We start from the raw sequence: 17,338 nt of genomic DNA on the forward strand, positions 1-17,338 counted from the left end.
CCCCACTTCCTCCTATCTGTGTGCTTTTCTCTCATGTCAACAGCTGAAGCCATCCACCTCGGGAGTTTGGTCGCTGCCAATGGCTACATCTTCCCGATCTCTGACCATGTGCTAACCCTTAAAGATGATGGAACCCTTTATCGCTTTCAGGTACGGGAACACTCACCGTGGGCAAACCCTTGGTATGTGTAAGGAGGCCTTTTAAATATCCAATTATCAGATGATGGTAGTTTATCAAGAGGGATGTGTTTATAGCTTGATGCTAATGATACCAAGCCTTGCTAAGCCTATTACTCACCCCACCAAGGTCAATATTGTGTATGCCTGCTGGACGCTGCGTCAGAGCAGGATGTGGGCCGCAGAACGGGGCCCACAGGCTGCCGCGCAGCTTCTCAGAGGGGTGTTTTTTATTTTTATTTTGCTACATCCTATCCAGCATGAACTTTGACAGATCCCTCTGACGGCTAACGGGCTCCACGGTGACTCAAAGTCAATACTGTGACCGGGACATTAGGATCTTAATTCTGGCCAGCTACACTCAGCAGGCTCCCCGATGAGGAAAGCACAGTGTTTGCTCCACGCTGGCTCTGCACTTTTTTACCATCACCAGCCCCCCGATCCCTATTCCTCCCACTCAATATACCTCTGAATGCATTTATCCTCACCTCTATTGCTCAGGATTAAAAGCCATTATTGTGCCTGAGCAGAGAGGCCAGCATGTGTCACACTGGCTCATTCAGAGGGGGCTAAAAATATTCCCTCTGATGTTGTCGTGATGCAACAGGCCCACGTCATCAGAACATAAAAAGAATCCACGGTGCAAACGAAATGCATCGGCTAATATCCGTGGCCGGGCTGTAAGGCGTAGTGACGGCGGATGTTTTGTTTGCTGGTCTATAAATAGATACTATTCTGGCTGAAGACCCAGATTTAATGACAACTGTATTCTGTTTATAACAAATTAGCTTTTTTTTTGAGCACGCAGTGAAGGCTTACAGTTAAACTCTCTCCTCTCTGCAAATTATAACGCTGATGAGTGCATGTTAACCTTTTTGTCCGTTACACTTAAACAAGCACATTTATCAGCGTTAGCGTCTGCTCTTAGGCTAATTACCGTTATGAGTAATAGTGGGAATTATAGATGTGGTTGAATACCACCAACTTCTAATTCTGCCCCGTTATTAAGAATGCATGTTGGATGTGAGTGATCTATTATTAATAGAATCGGGAATGAACTTTGAATGTGTAATATCAGTTGCAATAGACAATTAAATATGGATAGAGAGAAAATAGCTACCATTGCTCCCCAGATAGTTAATGTGCAGCACACGGATGTCAAGGATCATCATCAAACAATGAGGCGTCTTTCCACTTTGCGTGTGGAAGTCCAGAGGGAGCGTGGGTGGTGGGAGGACTGAGAATCCAACATTCAAATTGGAGAATATATTATTGTTTATCTAGACACTTATGGTAAGTAAAGAATGTAATTTGGATTGTTTGAGTAAATAAACAAACTCTTATTCTGTTTTCATCAGTCTCCTTACTTCTGGCCTTCAAACTGCTGGGAGCCGGAGAACACAGACTATGGTGAGTCACACACGCTCTCAGTCTTTCGACAAACTTGTAAGTTGTCGCGAATGCCTTCAGCTGTCTCTCTGAAACACAACTCTCACAAACACAACACACTCTCTGAGTATTGATCCAGAGGGCCATTACCTGTAATGTATCTGGCCCTCGAGGAGCCCCCACTACACAGAATCCTGCGGGATAAGATTAACTAAACAAAATAAAGGAGCTGCTATGACCATCTCCGGCTGTCTGCATGGCATTTACTCAAGGCTTGTTATTTCCAAAGGCAACACGCCGCTGCCTGCTCCAGCAAAACATTCATTAGTGGTACTTCACACAGCTGAGACCTCAGTAAAAAAAGAAATCCATTGGAAATGTTCCTTCTTTATTTTGCAGCTGCAAAGCAGATAACCCATCTGATTAACTCTGTTGCCCTTTTCATGTCTCACTCTCTCTCCCTTTCCTCCCCTCCAGCCATTTACCTGTGCAAGCGCACCATGCAGAATAAGGCCAGGCTCGAGCTAGCTGACTACGAAGCCGTAAGTACACTTTCGTTTTTGGTTTAGCGATTGCCGGGAAGCTCTCAGTTCAGTGCTCTTACAGTGTCTGGAGCATACTCTGATGACACTCTGAATTTCCTGTTTTCTTGCTGAAAAACAGAAGAGCTGTAAAAATATCCTCTGGGGCCTCGAAAGTCCAAAATCCATTCAACCCTGCAGAAAGCCATTATCGTATCACAGACATTAAATCAAATCTGTCAAAGGTCATTCTTATTTTTGCAGGAGTACAATTTTTCAGAATTCAATGCAGTCGTTTACTGGCCCCAAATGAAAAATATCTATGACCTACTTGGCATTTGCAGATCAATACAGCCCCAAGAGGGGCATTACTGCACTGCTGATCTCCTGCTGATCCACAATAGCAATCCATCGCACTATTCTCAATTACTGTGCAAATATTGTCCAGCAGACTTCCTTCCCTTCCTATTCAGGTCACTTTATGCCTCCAGGCCTCATTGCTCTCACTGTTAACATCATGCTACTTTGTACTCTGAATATTTGTTTCCTTTTTATAATGAGGCCGTGTACAGTCTATGACAGCTTTGAGTTAGTATGCAGCTCTGATGTGTGTATATTATGGATTTGTGGAGAGCGTGTGAAGCTTTTATTTATTTTTCTCCTGTATGTATCATGTATGTCCTATGCATCTCAATTAAGACTTTGTAATATGAATCACAATATTTGTTGGTAATCCGCCTCACATTCGAGATGATTTCCAAAAATGTACCCGACTGAATAAGCACTTAAAGGTCCCATGTCATGGCCATTTCTACTAATACATAATTCCATTGTTGAGGTCTACTAGAATAGATTTACATTGTTCAATGTTCCAAAATCACATTGGTTTCTCATACAAAAAACTGACATTGCGATTTTCCCCCCCCCTGTGATATATATTGCGATATGAAAAAATACAGGAATTGTCCACAAACCATCCTTTCTTGAACTTTAATGCTATACAATTGGTATTTTTCTAACTATATTTAACCGGGTGAAGGATTTTAGTCACGGACGTCTGGATCAGAGCAACAAGCTGAGCGAGCTCGGTTAGCAGCGCATAACTGCCCTGGAGAAACACATGAAACTACTTTATTCAGTGTTTTTACCTTTAATCACCGGGTCCGTTTGCTTTGGAGATTTGATTGTGATTGGTGGTTTGCTGTGCATGCAGAGCCTGCATGTCACTCACTCAAGTAGCCTACCCCTGACATGAGAGCCGCTCAAGTTTTCCTTTTGTAGCAAGCAGCAAAATAATTGTAACATGACGTGTTTGAGTTAATTTGCCTACTTAATATCGCATGTCCTAAAATAAAAAAATGTTTTAATCGCACGTCCTGCGATGTGAATATCGCGCATGTGATTATCGTCACGACACGATATATCGTGCAGCCTTAATGTGTATTATGTGTTACAATGGCATTTGTTAGCAACCAGAGAAAATGCCACCAGTAATAGTGATGTATCGGTCGCGAACGAGCCGGCTCTTTGAAGTGAACGACGGGAGCCGGCTCGCGCCCGCGAACGAGCCGTTTTTTTTTTTATTGTTAAGTAATACAAGACAGAATGATATGATGATCTCCACGCTACAGCTGCTCCGTGCATGCATGCAGTGACATGGATTAGAGACTGTTGGATGCTGCTGCTTTGAGCATTGCAATACATTTATTTTTATTATGTTTTTTTATGATTAGAGGCGGTTGGATGCTGCTGTTTTGAGCATTGCAATATATTTATTTTCACTATGTTATTTATTTATGATTATCCTTAGGCTCAGCAAAGATTTGATGTCAGCTGTTGCTGTCTTTTTTTCTATAGTTAATACTTTAATAGAGCCCTGCTGTTGTGTCAGGGCCTTTTCTTTAAATATAATTTTAAAATGTCGATATAGTAGCCCCTTTTTTTAAATGTCTATGCTTAAGTTTTTATAGGTGTTGTTGCTATCTGTTTTGTGTAGCGTGGTTCTACAAGCAAGTCAGTGCATTCATTGGGTGGTATGAGAGAGTTACAAGGGTCTGTAAATGCAATGAAAACATTTGGCCACAGCAAATCATTTATATTAAACATGTAATTTTTACTTTTGAATACTTCAATACAGAGGATGTATTGAATAATTTAAGTGATATATGTGTACATATATAAATCATTAGCACTTTGAGGCGGACAGTGTGAGCTGGATTACTGGTGTCGTTTCCTGGAAGCTGCGTGGGGTCTGCGAGACACCGCGGAGCTCAGCCTTAGCACACACTCACAGCCTAAGCTCCGAGTGTGTGTGCGTACGGAGCTCCGCGCAGCACCGCGGCTGAGAAAAGATAAGGCTGAGTGAGTGTGTGTGCGGAGCTCCGCGGATTGATCCATTTGGACCAATTGGTCCATTTGGACTTAATTACGTCAATAGGACCCGGAAGGAAAAAATGGAAAAAGAAAAATGGAGCAGCATAGACACGTCTTCTCTGTGTTAGAGTTTTACTCGCTACATGGTGTACTTTGAGGGTTTGTGACTTTGCAGACGGTTTACATGCATAAAAAGCTACATAACACACAAGGACCAGGGGACAGGTAATAACCGGAAAAGCATGACATGGGACCTTTAACCCCTGTAAGGATTAAATTAATGAAATATAAAATGTTGATTAGCTTTAAAAGTGTTAGCAAGCAGATTTTCCTTTGAAACTTTAAGCAGAATCAGGATAGCTGTTTCCTGTTTCCAGTCTTTATGCTAAGCTAACTGGCGGTGTAGCTTCATATTTACAGTACAGAAGGTAAAGTGGTGTCGATCGTCTTATTTAACTCTCCAAAAGACAGCGAAAAATAAATATTTCCTAAAATGTACAATGATTAGCTCAATAGCGTACTTGTGCCTATGAATAACACTTTTCATTACAATTAGAAAAACTTGCGCTCAGAGACACGTTAGTGAGAAGTCTTCCCATGCCGTCAGATTGAATGAATAATGTAATCATCTTAAGGCCTTGAATTCAAAAAGTCTTCTCCCCTCATGCTGTGCTGATTGGTTCCACCAGGAGAACCTCGCCCGGCTGCAGAGGGCTTTCGCCAGGAAGTGGGAATTTATCTTCATGCAAGCTGAGGCTCAAGTCAAGTGAGTATGTGAGAGCGTACATGTCGGTATAAACCCATTTCCTCCTGAGCTCAGAGTCATGCTAACATGACACACTTACTGCAGGATATAAAAAGATGTTGGTGACATCAGGTTTACATTCATACTAACCTTTGGATGCATGCATTATTGGTTATTTCCCCAAGGAATGGAAACAGTTTGCACAGTGTGCATTTTCCTTAGGGGAAATGCTTTTTTTCATTTACTGTTTTTATGCGCTGCTTTGACTGCAGGGTTTCATGCATTAAATACAGCAAGCATCCTCCTTATGGAATTAAACACGCATTTCTGCCTAATTTCTATCTCTTTGCAAGACTTCCATCTGGTGGCTTGCATGTGTAAACACAGCACTGATATCTCATGCATTTCAGTGAGAAAAGAGCCATCTTCTTCTAGATTTTTTTTTTTAAATGGTCATTGTATAGCGGCAAATCTATAGTTCAAGTGAGGGTGATATGGGAGGCAATAACTCTCCTTACGCCTGGGGAGCAAACCATAATCTGGCGAGGGCCGATTAGTAAATGTCCATTATGTAATAGATCGGGCCCAACAGAGGCGAAACCAGACATCGCTTAGTGAGGCTGCAGACAGTTCAAGACCTATACTCTTTAGCCTTTTCCTCCCTAGTCTGCGCTGCAAGTGGTATTTACATAAACGTGGCTTAAATATGGGGCCTGATTTATTGTGTTTGACTTGGTATTTCAGAGGAACATATTCTATTTTTAAGTGTTCTGTTTCCTCTGTTGACAGGATTGACAGGAAGAAGGACAAGGCAGAGAGGAAGATCCTGGACAGCCAGGAGAGGGCATTCTGGGATGTCCATCGGCCAGTGGTGGGTTAGCACTATGAATAAAAGAAAAAGGACACTGTGTAAAAATGCAAATGAACAAAGAAAAGACTATTATGTAGGAAGACAATTTTAGCATTTAAAGCCTGAAAACAGCAGATTCAGCTCCACATGGTTCAGTTTAGAGCCCTGTTTGTCATTGGGAGCAGAATCAGATGTGGTGCCAGTCACTTTGCATACAAGCCTTTTGTTAGCGTAGCATTGCTGAATAGAGACACAGCATCATATTGTGTGAGGAGGACGGGCGCAGATAATGCATGCAGCAGAAACATTGTTATCTGACCCTGAAACACACTCTTTCTCCTGTCGCCTCGCGCAGCCAGGCTGTGTCAACACGACAGAGATGGACATCCGCAAGTGCCGGAGAGAGAAGAACCCACACAGGGTAAAAAAGGTAAGAGACGGGTTAGCATTTTACCTTAGTATAATTAGTATTTAAACACGGTTTCATCAGCAAATGTTTGCTAAAAAACAAAGTATGACCACAATAGTTTTCTTGGACTAATCACCAAAACTCCCATTACTTTGTTTTATTCATTTGACCTCTCAATAACATTTACTGTAAATTTGACCCCCCCTAAATACTTAAAAATTCAAAAATGGTATGCATAGTTTTTGCTGAGTCCTAAGGATAATTTTATTTGGATAAGATATTGTCATTAAAACATATTTTACCACATTTGTATTTAATTTATCAAATATGTCATGACATTTTTGTGTTGGGACAATGCCATTGATCTAAATTCATATATATATATATATATTGTGAAGAATATCAAAGTATATTTTTATTTGTTTTTTTCTGTTGGAAAGATTTTGCAATAAATCACACAGTACTACTAATTTTAAAGTGTAAATATTTGTATGTAAAGCAATCTAATGATGCTTAAAAATGCAAACCCACCTTGTGTTATCTGTGTGTAATAGAACAATATAAACTCCCCTTTGGGTGGTTTGAATCCCCCCAGTCCCCAGACACAACACTGAGGCCATGATGCTAGCTGCTCCTACACCTATTCGCTAGCATCCATCAGCTACATTACAGAGTCCCTCATCTGTCATGATTTATCACAGCAACAACAACAACAACATGTCTCTCGTCTTGTTGTCTCCAGTCGGTCTACGGGGTTCCAGATGACGGCCAGAGCCAGCCGAGTCCGGTCCACATCAGCTCCCAGCCGAGCAGGAAGCCCACCAAAGAGGACGTTCAGAAGGAGGTAAATCAGTGAGAGCCTTCTCCTGAGGTCATTACCAGCAGTCGGCCGCGCCCATCCATCATCACGACATTTGGGGCTGCAGACTGATGAGCTGTTACGTTATTTAGCTCCCTCATTATTCTCCCTCTCCATCAGATTTCCTTCTTGAACATCCAGCTGGACAGACACTGTATGAAGGTTTCCAAAGTGGCCGACAGTCTGATGAGCTACACGGAGCAGTTCATGGAATATGACCCCTTCGTATCGGCCACGGAGCCTTCAAACCCCTGGATCGGTGACGACTCGTCCTACTGGGACCTGGAGGCGAGGTAAGGCTGGATGTGGGCAGATGATGCTTTGAACCAGGGGTCGGCAACCTTTGATATGAAGTGCCATTACTGCTAAAAAAAAATGTATCAGAGTGCCGACGATCGTGAATTATCAACAGGGGGGGGGGGGGGGGGGGTTAGGAGCTCAACGCTCGTGTTCTCTGATTCTCAAGGACACACAGATGGCCAGTCTGCCCCTTTTGTAGCATATTATTTCGATGAGAGATGAGCAGATTGCCACTGGGCTTTCAACTACAGACACAGCCAAGCAAAAACTGCAGTATTTGTACAGCTCCTTATGGGTACTGCAATTAGTGAAGTGCTTTCCTCCGTGGTGAAACGATCAGCACTGCACCACGGAGGAAAGCGGCAGCAAGTCGCCTGGAGTTAAAGAGAGCGGGGCTGCGTTGCGTGCATGGCTTCCTTCTGCAGGTAACGGGGAGACGCGCTCTTGCGGCGGTCTCGTACAGGATCCGAAAATATAATTTAAATATTTTTGCACACTTATTCCACTTATTCCTAGTGTGCCACTGGTTACGGTGCCGCGTGCCAATGCTGGCACGCGTGCCAGGGGCTGCCGACCCCTGCTTTAAACAGACCCGAGGTCAGGTGGAGCGCAGGTCTCGGTGATGATGAACTTTTGTTGATCTGTCGGTTTCTATCTCTTCTCAAATAAGAACCAATGCTGACATTTCCCCAAGGTTTACTGTGCTCTGACTTCCTGTCCTCTGCTCTCTGCACACTGTGGAAAAAATGACCTATTTTTCTGATCCTTTCTAATCTGTTTTATTCTGAGCAGTCGTGACCCCAACCAGCAGCGTGTGAAGAAATGGGGCTTTTCTCTAGAGGAGGCGCTGAAAGATCCAGCAGGACGAGACCAGTTCCTGAAGTTCCTCGAGTCAGAGTTCAGCTCAGAGAACCTGCGGTGAGCTCACATGCCTTTTAATACAACCACAAGAATCAATATTTAGATATTAACAAGTCACATGAGACTCATATGTGAAATGGAACACTCATGATGATGCAGGTTTCTTTTAATCTGATGATCCAATTTATATTTGGGCAGCTTTCTGCTTATTTAACATGTTTTTTTTTAATGATTACTACTTTGAGTCCTTAATTCCTGAAGCTGCACAGATTGAAGTTATAGCATACACAGTGTTGGAACGTACGGAGCCCCTAAAGGTTCATGGAGAGAAAAAAAAAGTATCTCGCTCGCAGATTAGACTCGTCTCGTTCGCACGAGAAAGTTACCGGTGCGCCAAGTAGGAAGTGGAGCACAGAGGAGACAATCGTTTCATTGCAGACTGTTATGTTTATGTGGAAAAATGGCAGTGCATACATTATTTGAGATATATTTCAAACTCGGACTTCATTTAAGGACATTTTGGCCAGGGGTTTAGAGCTATTTGTTTAAGCACCGGATTCGCAAAACAGAAGAGTCTGTTAACCAGTCTGCTTTGATCTATGAATTCCTGTCCGTGACTCACAGTATCTGCTGCCCACAGCTGTTTTATAGAATGAAAACCTCCTTCACTTTATGAAATCGCTGCGGCACCAGTGGCCTGTACTACGAAGCAGGATTTGCTATTACTATTCATTCATGAAGTATGACGCTGCGCTGTCAGCACGCTTCTCCATGTTTGTGATTGGTCAAATGTTGCTAACCCTTTCACCCTTTCAGGTGAAAGCGCTCTCAGCCGGACAGAGAAACCCTGGTTGATTTACAGACTTGATAACTAGCTTCGTATGACCGCTTAGCGACATCGCGTTTGTTAGGTTTAGTTAAGCCGGGTAAATCAAACATATCCAGGGTCTGTTGAACTGGCTTCGTCGTACAGGGCACTGGAGGCAGTAACGTGTAACCCAGCAGAATCTGAGAAGAGCAGCACTAGCTGCAAAGAGCTGTGCCTTTTCCTGTTTACTTCACTGTGTTTACCTTCATTAGAACCGAACAGAGATCGAGGCTGCTACGTTTAACCACACACACCTCTACACACATCGAACTACCAGAGTATTCCCACTAGTTTTATGAAGGAGATGTCCTGTCACCAGGGCGCATGATTTGTGTGTGTGTTTGTGCTCAGCTCCGCTCTGTGTGTGCGTGTTCGGTGTGTTTGTGTGTGTCCGACACCACCGGCATTTGTTTTCAAATTACCACGAACAGTAATTTACACAAATCTGGTTCTCCATAGTTCAGTCAGACAACTCATGTGTTTCTTAATATGTTTATGATAAGCAGCATATAGTTTGAGTTTGGCGTCTAGGCTCGGGCCTGATCACTCCACAGATTTACAAATAACATTGAGTGATGATTAGATTACTATCCCCCGAGCCTACAGGTGGAAGCTGGGGTGGAGCTGGAGTGGTGGTGGGTCAGGCAAGGAACAGCAACATGAAACACAGCAGCAGGAACATGAACGCAGCAATAGCAAGTAAACACAGCAGTGGCAGCAGCAGCATAGCGAGGCAGAGGCAGGAAGACCTGGCAGTTTAAATAGAGCGGCATGTTTAGGAGAATGTGTTTGGTTGGTTGTAAGAGGGACGAGGTGCGTCACGTGTTGATGTATCATTGGTGCTCGAGTTGACTGCCTGAACTAGCTCGCAGGCTTCGCCCCATTTATATGTGTATTCCCAAGTGAAAAAAAATCATTTAATCTTAATCTCGATGTAGTGCTATAGTCCTGCCGGAGTGCACCGGAACGAATGACACTATCATAAACACACACACACACACACACACACACACACACACACACACACACACACACACACACACACACACACACACACACACACACACACACACACACACACACACACACACACACACACACACACACACTGGCGACCGGACATATTCTTCATAAAACTAATAATATGGCGTAATAATCGGGCAGTTCGATGTGTTTTACCATAAGAAAGTATCTCGTGCGAACGAGCAATTATATTTTGGCACAAGTGCTACTTACACAACAGTAATTGATATACTATATGCATATATGTTTCCTGCTCCTGTAATATATTGTGGAGCAGTCTAAATTATCTAGAACATTTTGTATTGAGTATTCTTGTGGATAATGTACTTTCTACTGTGGATATGTACACATACTTGCTGCTATTTATTGTTTTCATTCGTATTCTAGTTCATTTTATTATGTTGATACTTTATTCCACCTCTAAAGATTTGAAGATTTTAAAGCCTGTACACTTTGCTGCTGAAACAAATAATTTCCCAATTTGGGATCAATAAAAAACCTATCTATCTAACTTAAGTATTTTCATGATAATTTCCATAACGTTATACCTACAAGGAATGAATGTGCTTCTTTGATAGCTATAATTATATTTATTTTCTTACAAATCTTCTTTTTAATAAAGTATAGGCAATTGTTATCAAATGTTAAAAATTAGCTTAATGCTAAAATTCTAATAACATATTTTCATGCAGCATTACAAAATATAATCATATTTTACTAGTAATAATAATAAAAATACCAATAAGTACTTTTCTACTGCAGACATACACATTTTTATGTAGATCATCATTTTAACTGGTACATTTGTACTATACTGCTACATTTACCTTTAGTGAGATTAAGATAAAGTCATCATCAGTGTGAATGTTACCAAATCCACCAGTGCCTTTTATGGACTTTATATCTGTTATATTTCTTGAGGGGAGTTAATAATGAATGCGATGCGGTCGCAGGTTCTGGTTGGCGGTACAGGATCTGAAGCGGCGGCCGCTCCAGGAAGTGTCCTCCAGGGCGCAGGAGATCTGGCAGGAGTTCCTGGCGGAGGGAGCGCCCAGCTCCATCAACCTGGACTCTCACAGCTACGAGCGCACCAGCCAGAACCTCAAAGACCCCGGACGATACAGCTTCGAGGACGCTCAGGTGGGACCAGTTGTTTCTTCCTCGCGGTTGAATGCACATGACTAAACATGTTCACCCAAATAATCTCACCTGTCTGAATACACAACAGAAACACCTGATACAACCAAAACTTCTCTAGTGGAGGAAATCATTATTTGATTCCTTGCAGATTTTTGCCCTCAAAGAAATGAACAGTCTATAATGTTAATGGCAGGTTTACTTTCACAGTGAGAGCAATCAAAAAGAAAATCCAGATATTGACATTATATAAAAGATACGAATTCATTTTAATTTAACTGTGGGAAATAAGTATTTGATCCCCTTGCAACAAACAACAATTCTGTCACCCACAGAACGGTTACATAAGTCCTCTTCCTTTGTATTAGAAAAGTACTTATCAACTTGTTCCCTGTATAAAAGACACCTGTCCACGGAATCCATCAATCAGATTCCAACCTCTCCACCATGTAAACTTACAAAATCAAATAATAATTTCCTTAAGTGTAAAAGGCCTCCATAAAGACAAATAATGAATATACATTTTTATATATGTATACATTCTATTGAAAAGGTCCTTAAATCATCCCTGTTTACAACACACGCGCACACTACACACCATTTCTTTCCTCTCCATCCCCTTACCCGCAGAAACATTGAACCCTTCAACCCCACTCATGTTACACAAGTGAATGAATGAAAGGGCGCGCAGAGAGAAGAAGAATGACGGAGTGTGTGTGTGCCAGGCCCTAATGAGGCGAGTAATGCCATGAATAGGTTGTCCGCTCGGCTCACCATGGTTTCCCCTGGTTTGAAGTGGGCTGTGATGCGGACCGCAGGAAATTACTGCCAGTGCACGAGGCCCGCCGTGCACCGACTTTGAAGCACACATGCATCGCATCTCCATGATCAGACCTCCTTTATTACTCTCCAGTTCTTTTTTTTCTTCTCCTTTTTTGCTCCCTTTATCCTAGACCAGGGGTGTCCAAACTACCAACTTGAGCTTTTCTTGTATTGTACTTATTAAATATATCTGTGAACATATATTACACAGTATTGTTCATGTGTTAATAAGTCCGATTTACAATACATTCAGTCAATTACATTTGAAAATATGTTCTAACAAATCTAAGTCAGAGATTACAGTAAGAAAAAAGCCCAGTAATTTATACATAACAAACTTGAAATATACGCTTCCTATTTCCTCTTATGATAATCAATCTAGGGCTCCTGTTGTAAGGGATGAGCTGCTAACAAATTAAAGTGGACCTATCATGCTGTATTTGAATAATATAGTGTAGGACCATACCTATATAAGGCATATTTATACTTTTTATTTTTCAAAATACCAAACAGATCATGCATTTTAGCCATTTCTCATTTCGCTCAATTTAACACTGTCTTTTCATTGGCTGATTCTGTGAGAACAGCACCATCTACAGGCCTGGCATATGTACTGCAGCGTCTCTAGCGCTTTCGAACGGCAATGTCCGTGGCTGTCTCCTCCTGATTGGTGGAGTTGGCCCAATAGCCGTAGCGCCACTTCTGTGACGTCATAGAAGTGTTCAAATCTGGATCAGTCTGTATCAGATCCGTTGCAGCCGCTTTTTAAGAGATTTGGGTATGGAGGAAAATAGAGAGGGTTGTGTTTTCTGACACTTGGTGAGTTCCCTGGAACACCGGGGACACATATTCATTTATAAAAGACGTACAAAGGTGCATTTTGCATGATAGGTCACCTTTAAATGAAACCCTCTGGAGAGCTGGGATGTAGGCTGTTTATTTTTTCTTAAAGCAGATTCAAGTATCAAGCATAAGTGACCTACTTTTGATTGATTTGGCTAACTTATAACTTAACTTATAAGGCAGTATACCTCACCTCTAGTGAGCGGCCCATCCCTTTGAATATTTTCTGTATGTGGCCCTCTGTGAAAAAGGTTTGTACACCCCTGAACTAGACCATCACTTTTTCTCTCTATTGCAGGAGCACATATTCAAGCTAATGAAAAGTGACAGCTATGCACGCTTTCTGCGATCCAACATCTACCAAGACCTCCTGTTAGCCAGAAAGAAGGTGAGCTGCACTCGATGACCCTGTACATCACAGCTTCTTTTTAAAGCAGTTGGCCACTCTTCATATGCTTCATATGGTTTAAATGAGCTAAGAACAACAGAGATTCTAGGACTCAGTCATTTGAATCTATTAAATAGATCTACTGCCTGGAGACTGTTTCATTTAATACATTTCTTATATTTTACAACATACTATTCTCGGCTTGGGCCTTAAGTAACTCAGTTCTGAATTTAGAAATAAATTGTACTTTCCTGTCCACTACATTTATATGACCGTTTTAGTCTCTACTTACTTTGCTGACCTAAATCACATTTGTTGTGCTACGAAGCATTTCTACACTTGTCACTTTTACTTACGTAAAATATCTGAATAGTTCTTCCACATAGTGATAATGTTTATTTGACTTGAAGAGGTCAAAGAATTGCACTCAACACTGACATGTAGCTGGGGCATTTTTTTCCTCATCTGACAGCTCATAAAGGCAATCAGCAGTTTGAATCCTAGGCTGAAACAACTAACAGAGCCCTAAGAAGGGAAATCAACTGTGCCCAGATGCAGGTGCAAGGAAACTGATAGATTATGTAAAATGTCAAGAGAACAGTCTCGATAAAAACCTGACATCATATGCCAACAGCACACTGCTGTGTAAAAGAGGAAACACAGTCGTAGTGTAAATAGAAATGAGGCAACATACTGTCCATAGAAATGACAGGAAAGCACAGTGTATGAGTTGTTGACAGTGATGGTGATTTTGTTCTTATGTAATTTTCTTTCAACTCCTGTAGGTTAAGGTGTGATTTAAAAAAGACATATGCAGCTAAACAAACGGTTGTATTGTAATATGGAGATTTCAGCAAATCACAGCTGTTCATGCTAGCCTCTCTGCCCCTGTTTGGCCGGCCCGTCACTGACCCCACTCCATTTCCAAAACAAAAAAATTGCAACTCCCACATTGTCCTCGGCCCTCATTTTTGCAATGCTTGGCCCCTTTTTGTCCTTACTAACTACATCACCCCTTGACCCCCTCCGTCAACCTGACCCAAACACTCACCCTGCTTCCCCCCCTCCCACAACAGCAGCCAGCAGACACTGAACAGGGCCGCCGCACCTCCCTGGAGAAGTTCACGCGCAGTGTGGTAAGTTAGGGGCTGTTCATATCACCAACCACACTGGCTGCCTCAATATCAGTGGCTGTTGCAGCTTTATAACCATAATACACTCAAGTGTGGCTGTTCATACCTGTGATAGGATGTGTATTTGTGAAACACGTAACATGCTAGTCACATGAATGGTTGCAACTAAACATTTTACATTAAAAGATAGAAAGAAGCACCTTTTCGTAGATGTCTTCTGTCAAACACTGCTTACAGTCTATCAATTTTTTTTAATTGACTTTTCAGGGCAAGTCATTGACGGGAAAGCGCCTGACAGGCCTCATGCAGTCGTCCTGACACAGCCTGTGCTGGAGGGGCACAGCCAGATCCTATCGGAGGGGGGACAGCCACACAGGGGCCGGGGCACAGACAGTGAAGCTGGGCTGGACAGGGCTGCTCCCAGGACTGCTGCTGTACTGGTAGTGCAGCACTGGGCCTGAAGGGGGGGGGGGGACCACTGAAGAAGAGACAATGCTGACAAGAGGAACCTCAGCCAACACTCCACATGGCATGCAGCATACAGTATAAGCACATTCAGACTAGGGCTGCCCTCTTCTCACCACTTAGATGGCAAACTGGTTGTTAGGCTCTTTGTTGACTGAGTTTATCAGTTTGTATTGTTTTCATTTGGTTTTATATACGTGTTTATTTGGATATTAAAAGCACATTGGTGGTGTCAAAACAATATTCTTTGATAAAAAAAAAACATTTAAAAGCTATTTGCCACAGCATTTGCCATGAATCGATTATTGGTTTAGTTGTCCTAAAACAGCTGCGGCCAAAGAGGCACATCAACACAAATCTACAATATTTTGCATATGTCTCTGTACTCACAAGGCAGACAGCAATAAAAAAAACTGAGACACTTTTTATTTTTAAGAAATATATCCTTTTTATATCCTTAGAATTTCTATTATATCTGTTACTTATAATTCACATGAAATGTCAGTTAAAGAGTGAACATAGTTCATACAAACTTGTATTTTTTCCCATAAATTACATTTAACAATTTCTACAAAATAGATGTTTGAAGGTTTAACTTTCCATGCTTCATTACATTCCAAAATCTGGCAAAAGGGCTTAATGTAGCATTCACAATGCACCGTTGCATGTTTCATCCAATGTCTTTGTGGAGGATTTCTTGTTTCTACAACAGTGCTTTGTAATGAGACTGAAAGCAAAGATTAACTTAATCTGGGTCAATGAATTTCGAGGCTTCAAGTTACAAACAATTCAGGCTGCACAGGAGAATAAGCAAATTCCAAAAGTCTGTAAATAACTGAGACGTTTGACTTACAAACACGGCCCCCCTGGTTGTGTGAACCATAGTGATTTGAGCTTTTACTCTTCCTTTAGTCACAGTCGTAGTGTGCACAGCCACAAGTGAAGTGTCATCCATGTCCGTTTTGGGGGCTCCTACTATGTGTAGTTTTTACAATTTCCAGTGCCATGGGTCCATCTAGTGGTGGGTAAACCACAGGACCAGCAACATAGTGTTACAATACTGTATTAATTAAACTGTGTTAATCAAGGGACATCATGATGTCAACACTATAACATGTTTTCCAATCATGGAGATATTCCAAGGCCTGCTCCCAATATGGGATCATATTAGTTTTGTTCTTTTTCTTATTAAATGCATGAATATCTCGCCTTTTTGTTTGGTAAAAAAATAAATAATCCTGCCCATCTTAGTTTGGCAACATGTATGCCGAGACTCATTTAATAATGATCTTTTGTTTAAATGACTATTGGGAATATGGTGCATGTTATTGGACTGTAATGAAGATAGGGTAAGATGGTGCGACTCTCCAAAGGCACACAGTCGAGGAAAAGCCCTCAAGTGGAGCAACAATCCTCAGTTGACGAAAATGAAAGCCGTGAAATGCATCTGGGACGATGTTGCACATGTAATGGCTGTAACGGCTCAACTGATGGCTGCAAACTGATTGAGAAGATGTCCTACAGCGCCCCCATGAGGCCAGTGACTGCTGCAGTGGCAGTGCTGAATGAATGAATCACTTATTACTTTCTATTTAAGTTGTTGCAATGCACTGTACAGGCCATATTAATAATCATCATAAACCAATAACCTCTTGATTATAAGGTAGAGAGAAATGCTTCAAGAGACGATGTACCAAATGTTATTTTCAGCACAAGCACAATGACTACAGGGTGCATTGTAGATGTAAATTGGCTAAATTTCATTATCCTAAAGCACAATTTATTATGATATGGGCACATTACTATGCATGTAACATATTCAGGGCATTTTGTGCTTTTAGTTTCTCAATCAGCAAGATGACTACTGGCACTCTAAAACACTCAAGCACCTGCTGTTTATTCATGGGTACCAAATAATAAAACTCTGGACCTGTCTCCTGTGTTTTGTTTGTGTTGGCTGTTCTGTGTTTAAAAATATATAATGTAGTATGTCCAGCATTTCAGAAAATAAATCATAGAATAGTATATCGAAAAAAACGACATAGTGTAGTATGTTGAAAATATCAGAAAAAAGACATAGTATAGTATGTGTCTATAGCAGTTTGGACACACCTTCTCATTCAATGGTTTTTATTTATTTATTAATTTGTTCTACTTTGTAGATTAATACTAAAG

At 41.6% G+C, this 17,338-nt stretch overlaps 1 protein-coding gene across 3 annotated transcripts in view; it reads left to right on the forward strand.

Annotated features, from left to right (window-relative positions):
* LOC307046259 (regulator of G-protein signaling 6-like) overlaps window positions 1-17,097 on the forward strand; it is a 49,073-nt gene extending 31,976 nt beyond the window's left edge. The window contains exons 5-17 of one of the 3 annotated variants that reach the window (XR_013810121.1): window positions 44-150; window positions 1,536-1,587; window positions 2,044-2,108; window positions 5,150-5,226; window positions 5,995-6,076; window positions 6,411-6,485; window positions 7,207-7,308; window positions 7,444-7,616; window positions 8,416-8,541; window positions 11,329-11,515; window positions 13,476-13,565; window positions 14,351-14,701; window positions 14,966-17,097. Coding sequence is in view for 2 of the 3 variants with exons in the window: in XM_079692609.1 (XP_079548735.1) it covers window positions 44-150; window positions 1,536-1,587; window positions 2,044-2,108; window positions 5,150-5,226; window positions 5,995-6,076; window positions 6,411-6,485; window positions 7,207-7,308; window positions 7,444-7,616; window positions 8,416-8,541; window positions 11,329-11,515; window positions 13,476-13,565; window positions 14,642-14,701; window positions 14,966-15,016 (1,247 nt within the window). In the remaining variant the exon portion in view is untranslated. The remainder of the gene's footprint in view (window positions 1-43; window positions 151-1,535; window positions 1,588-2,043; window positions 2,109-5,149; window positions 5,227-5,994; window positions 6,077-6,410; window positions 6,486-7,206; window positions 7,309-7,443; window positions 7,617-8,415; window positions 8,542-11,328; window positions 11,516-13,475; window positions 13,566-14,350; window positions 14,702-14,965) is intronic. The other 2 variants (XM_079692609.1, XM_079692610.1) reach the window with 2 other exon arrangements.
* The last annotated feature ends 241 nt before the right edge of the window (window positions 17,098-17,338 follow it).

Source organism: Notothenia rossii (genome assembly GCF_949606895.1).
Source record: "Notothenia rossii genome assembly, chromosome: 7".
NCBI lineage: Eukaryota > Metazoa > Chordata > Actinopteri > Perciformes > Nototheniidae > Notothenia > Notothenia rossii.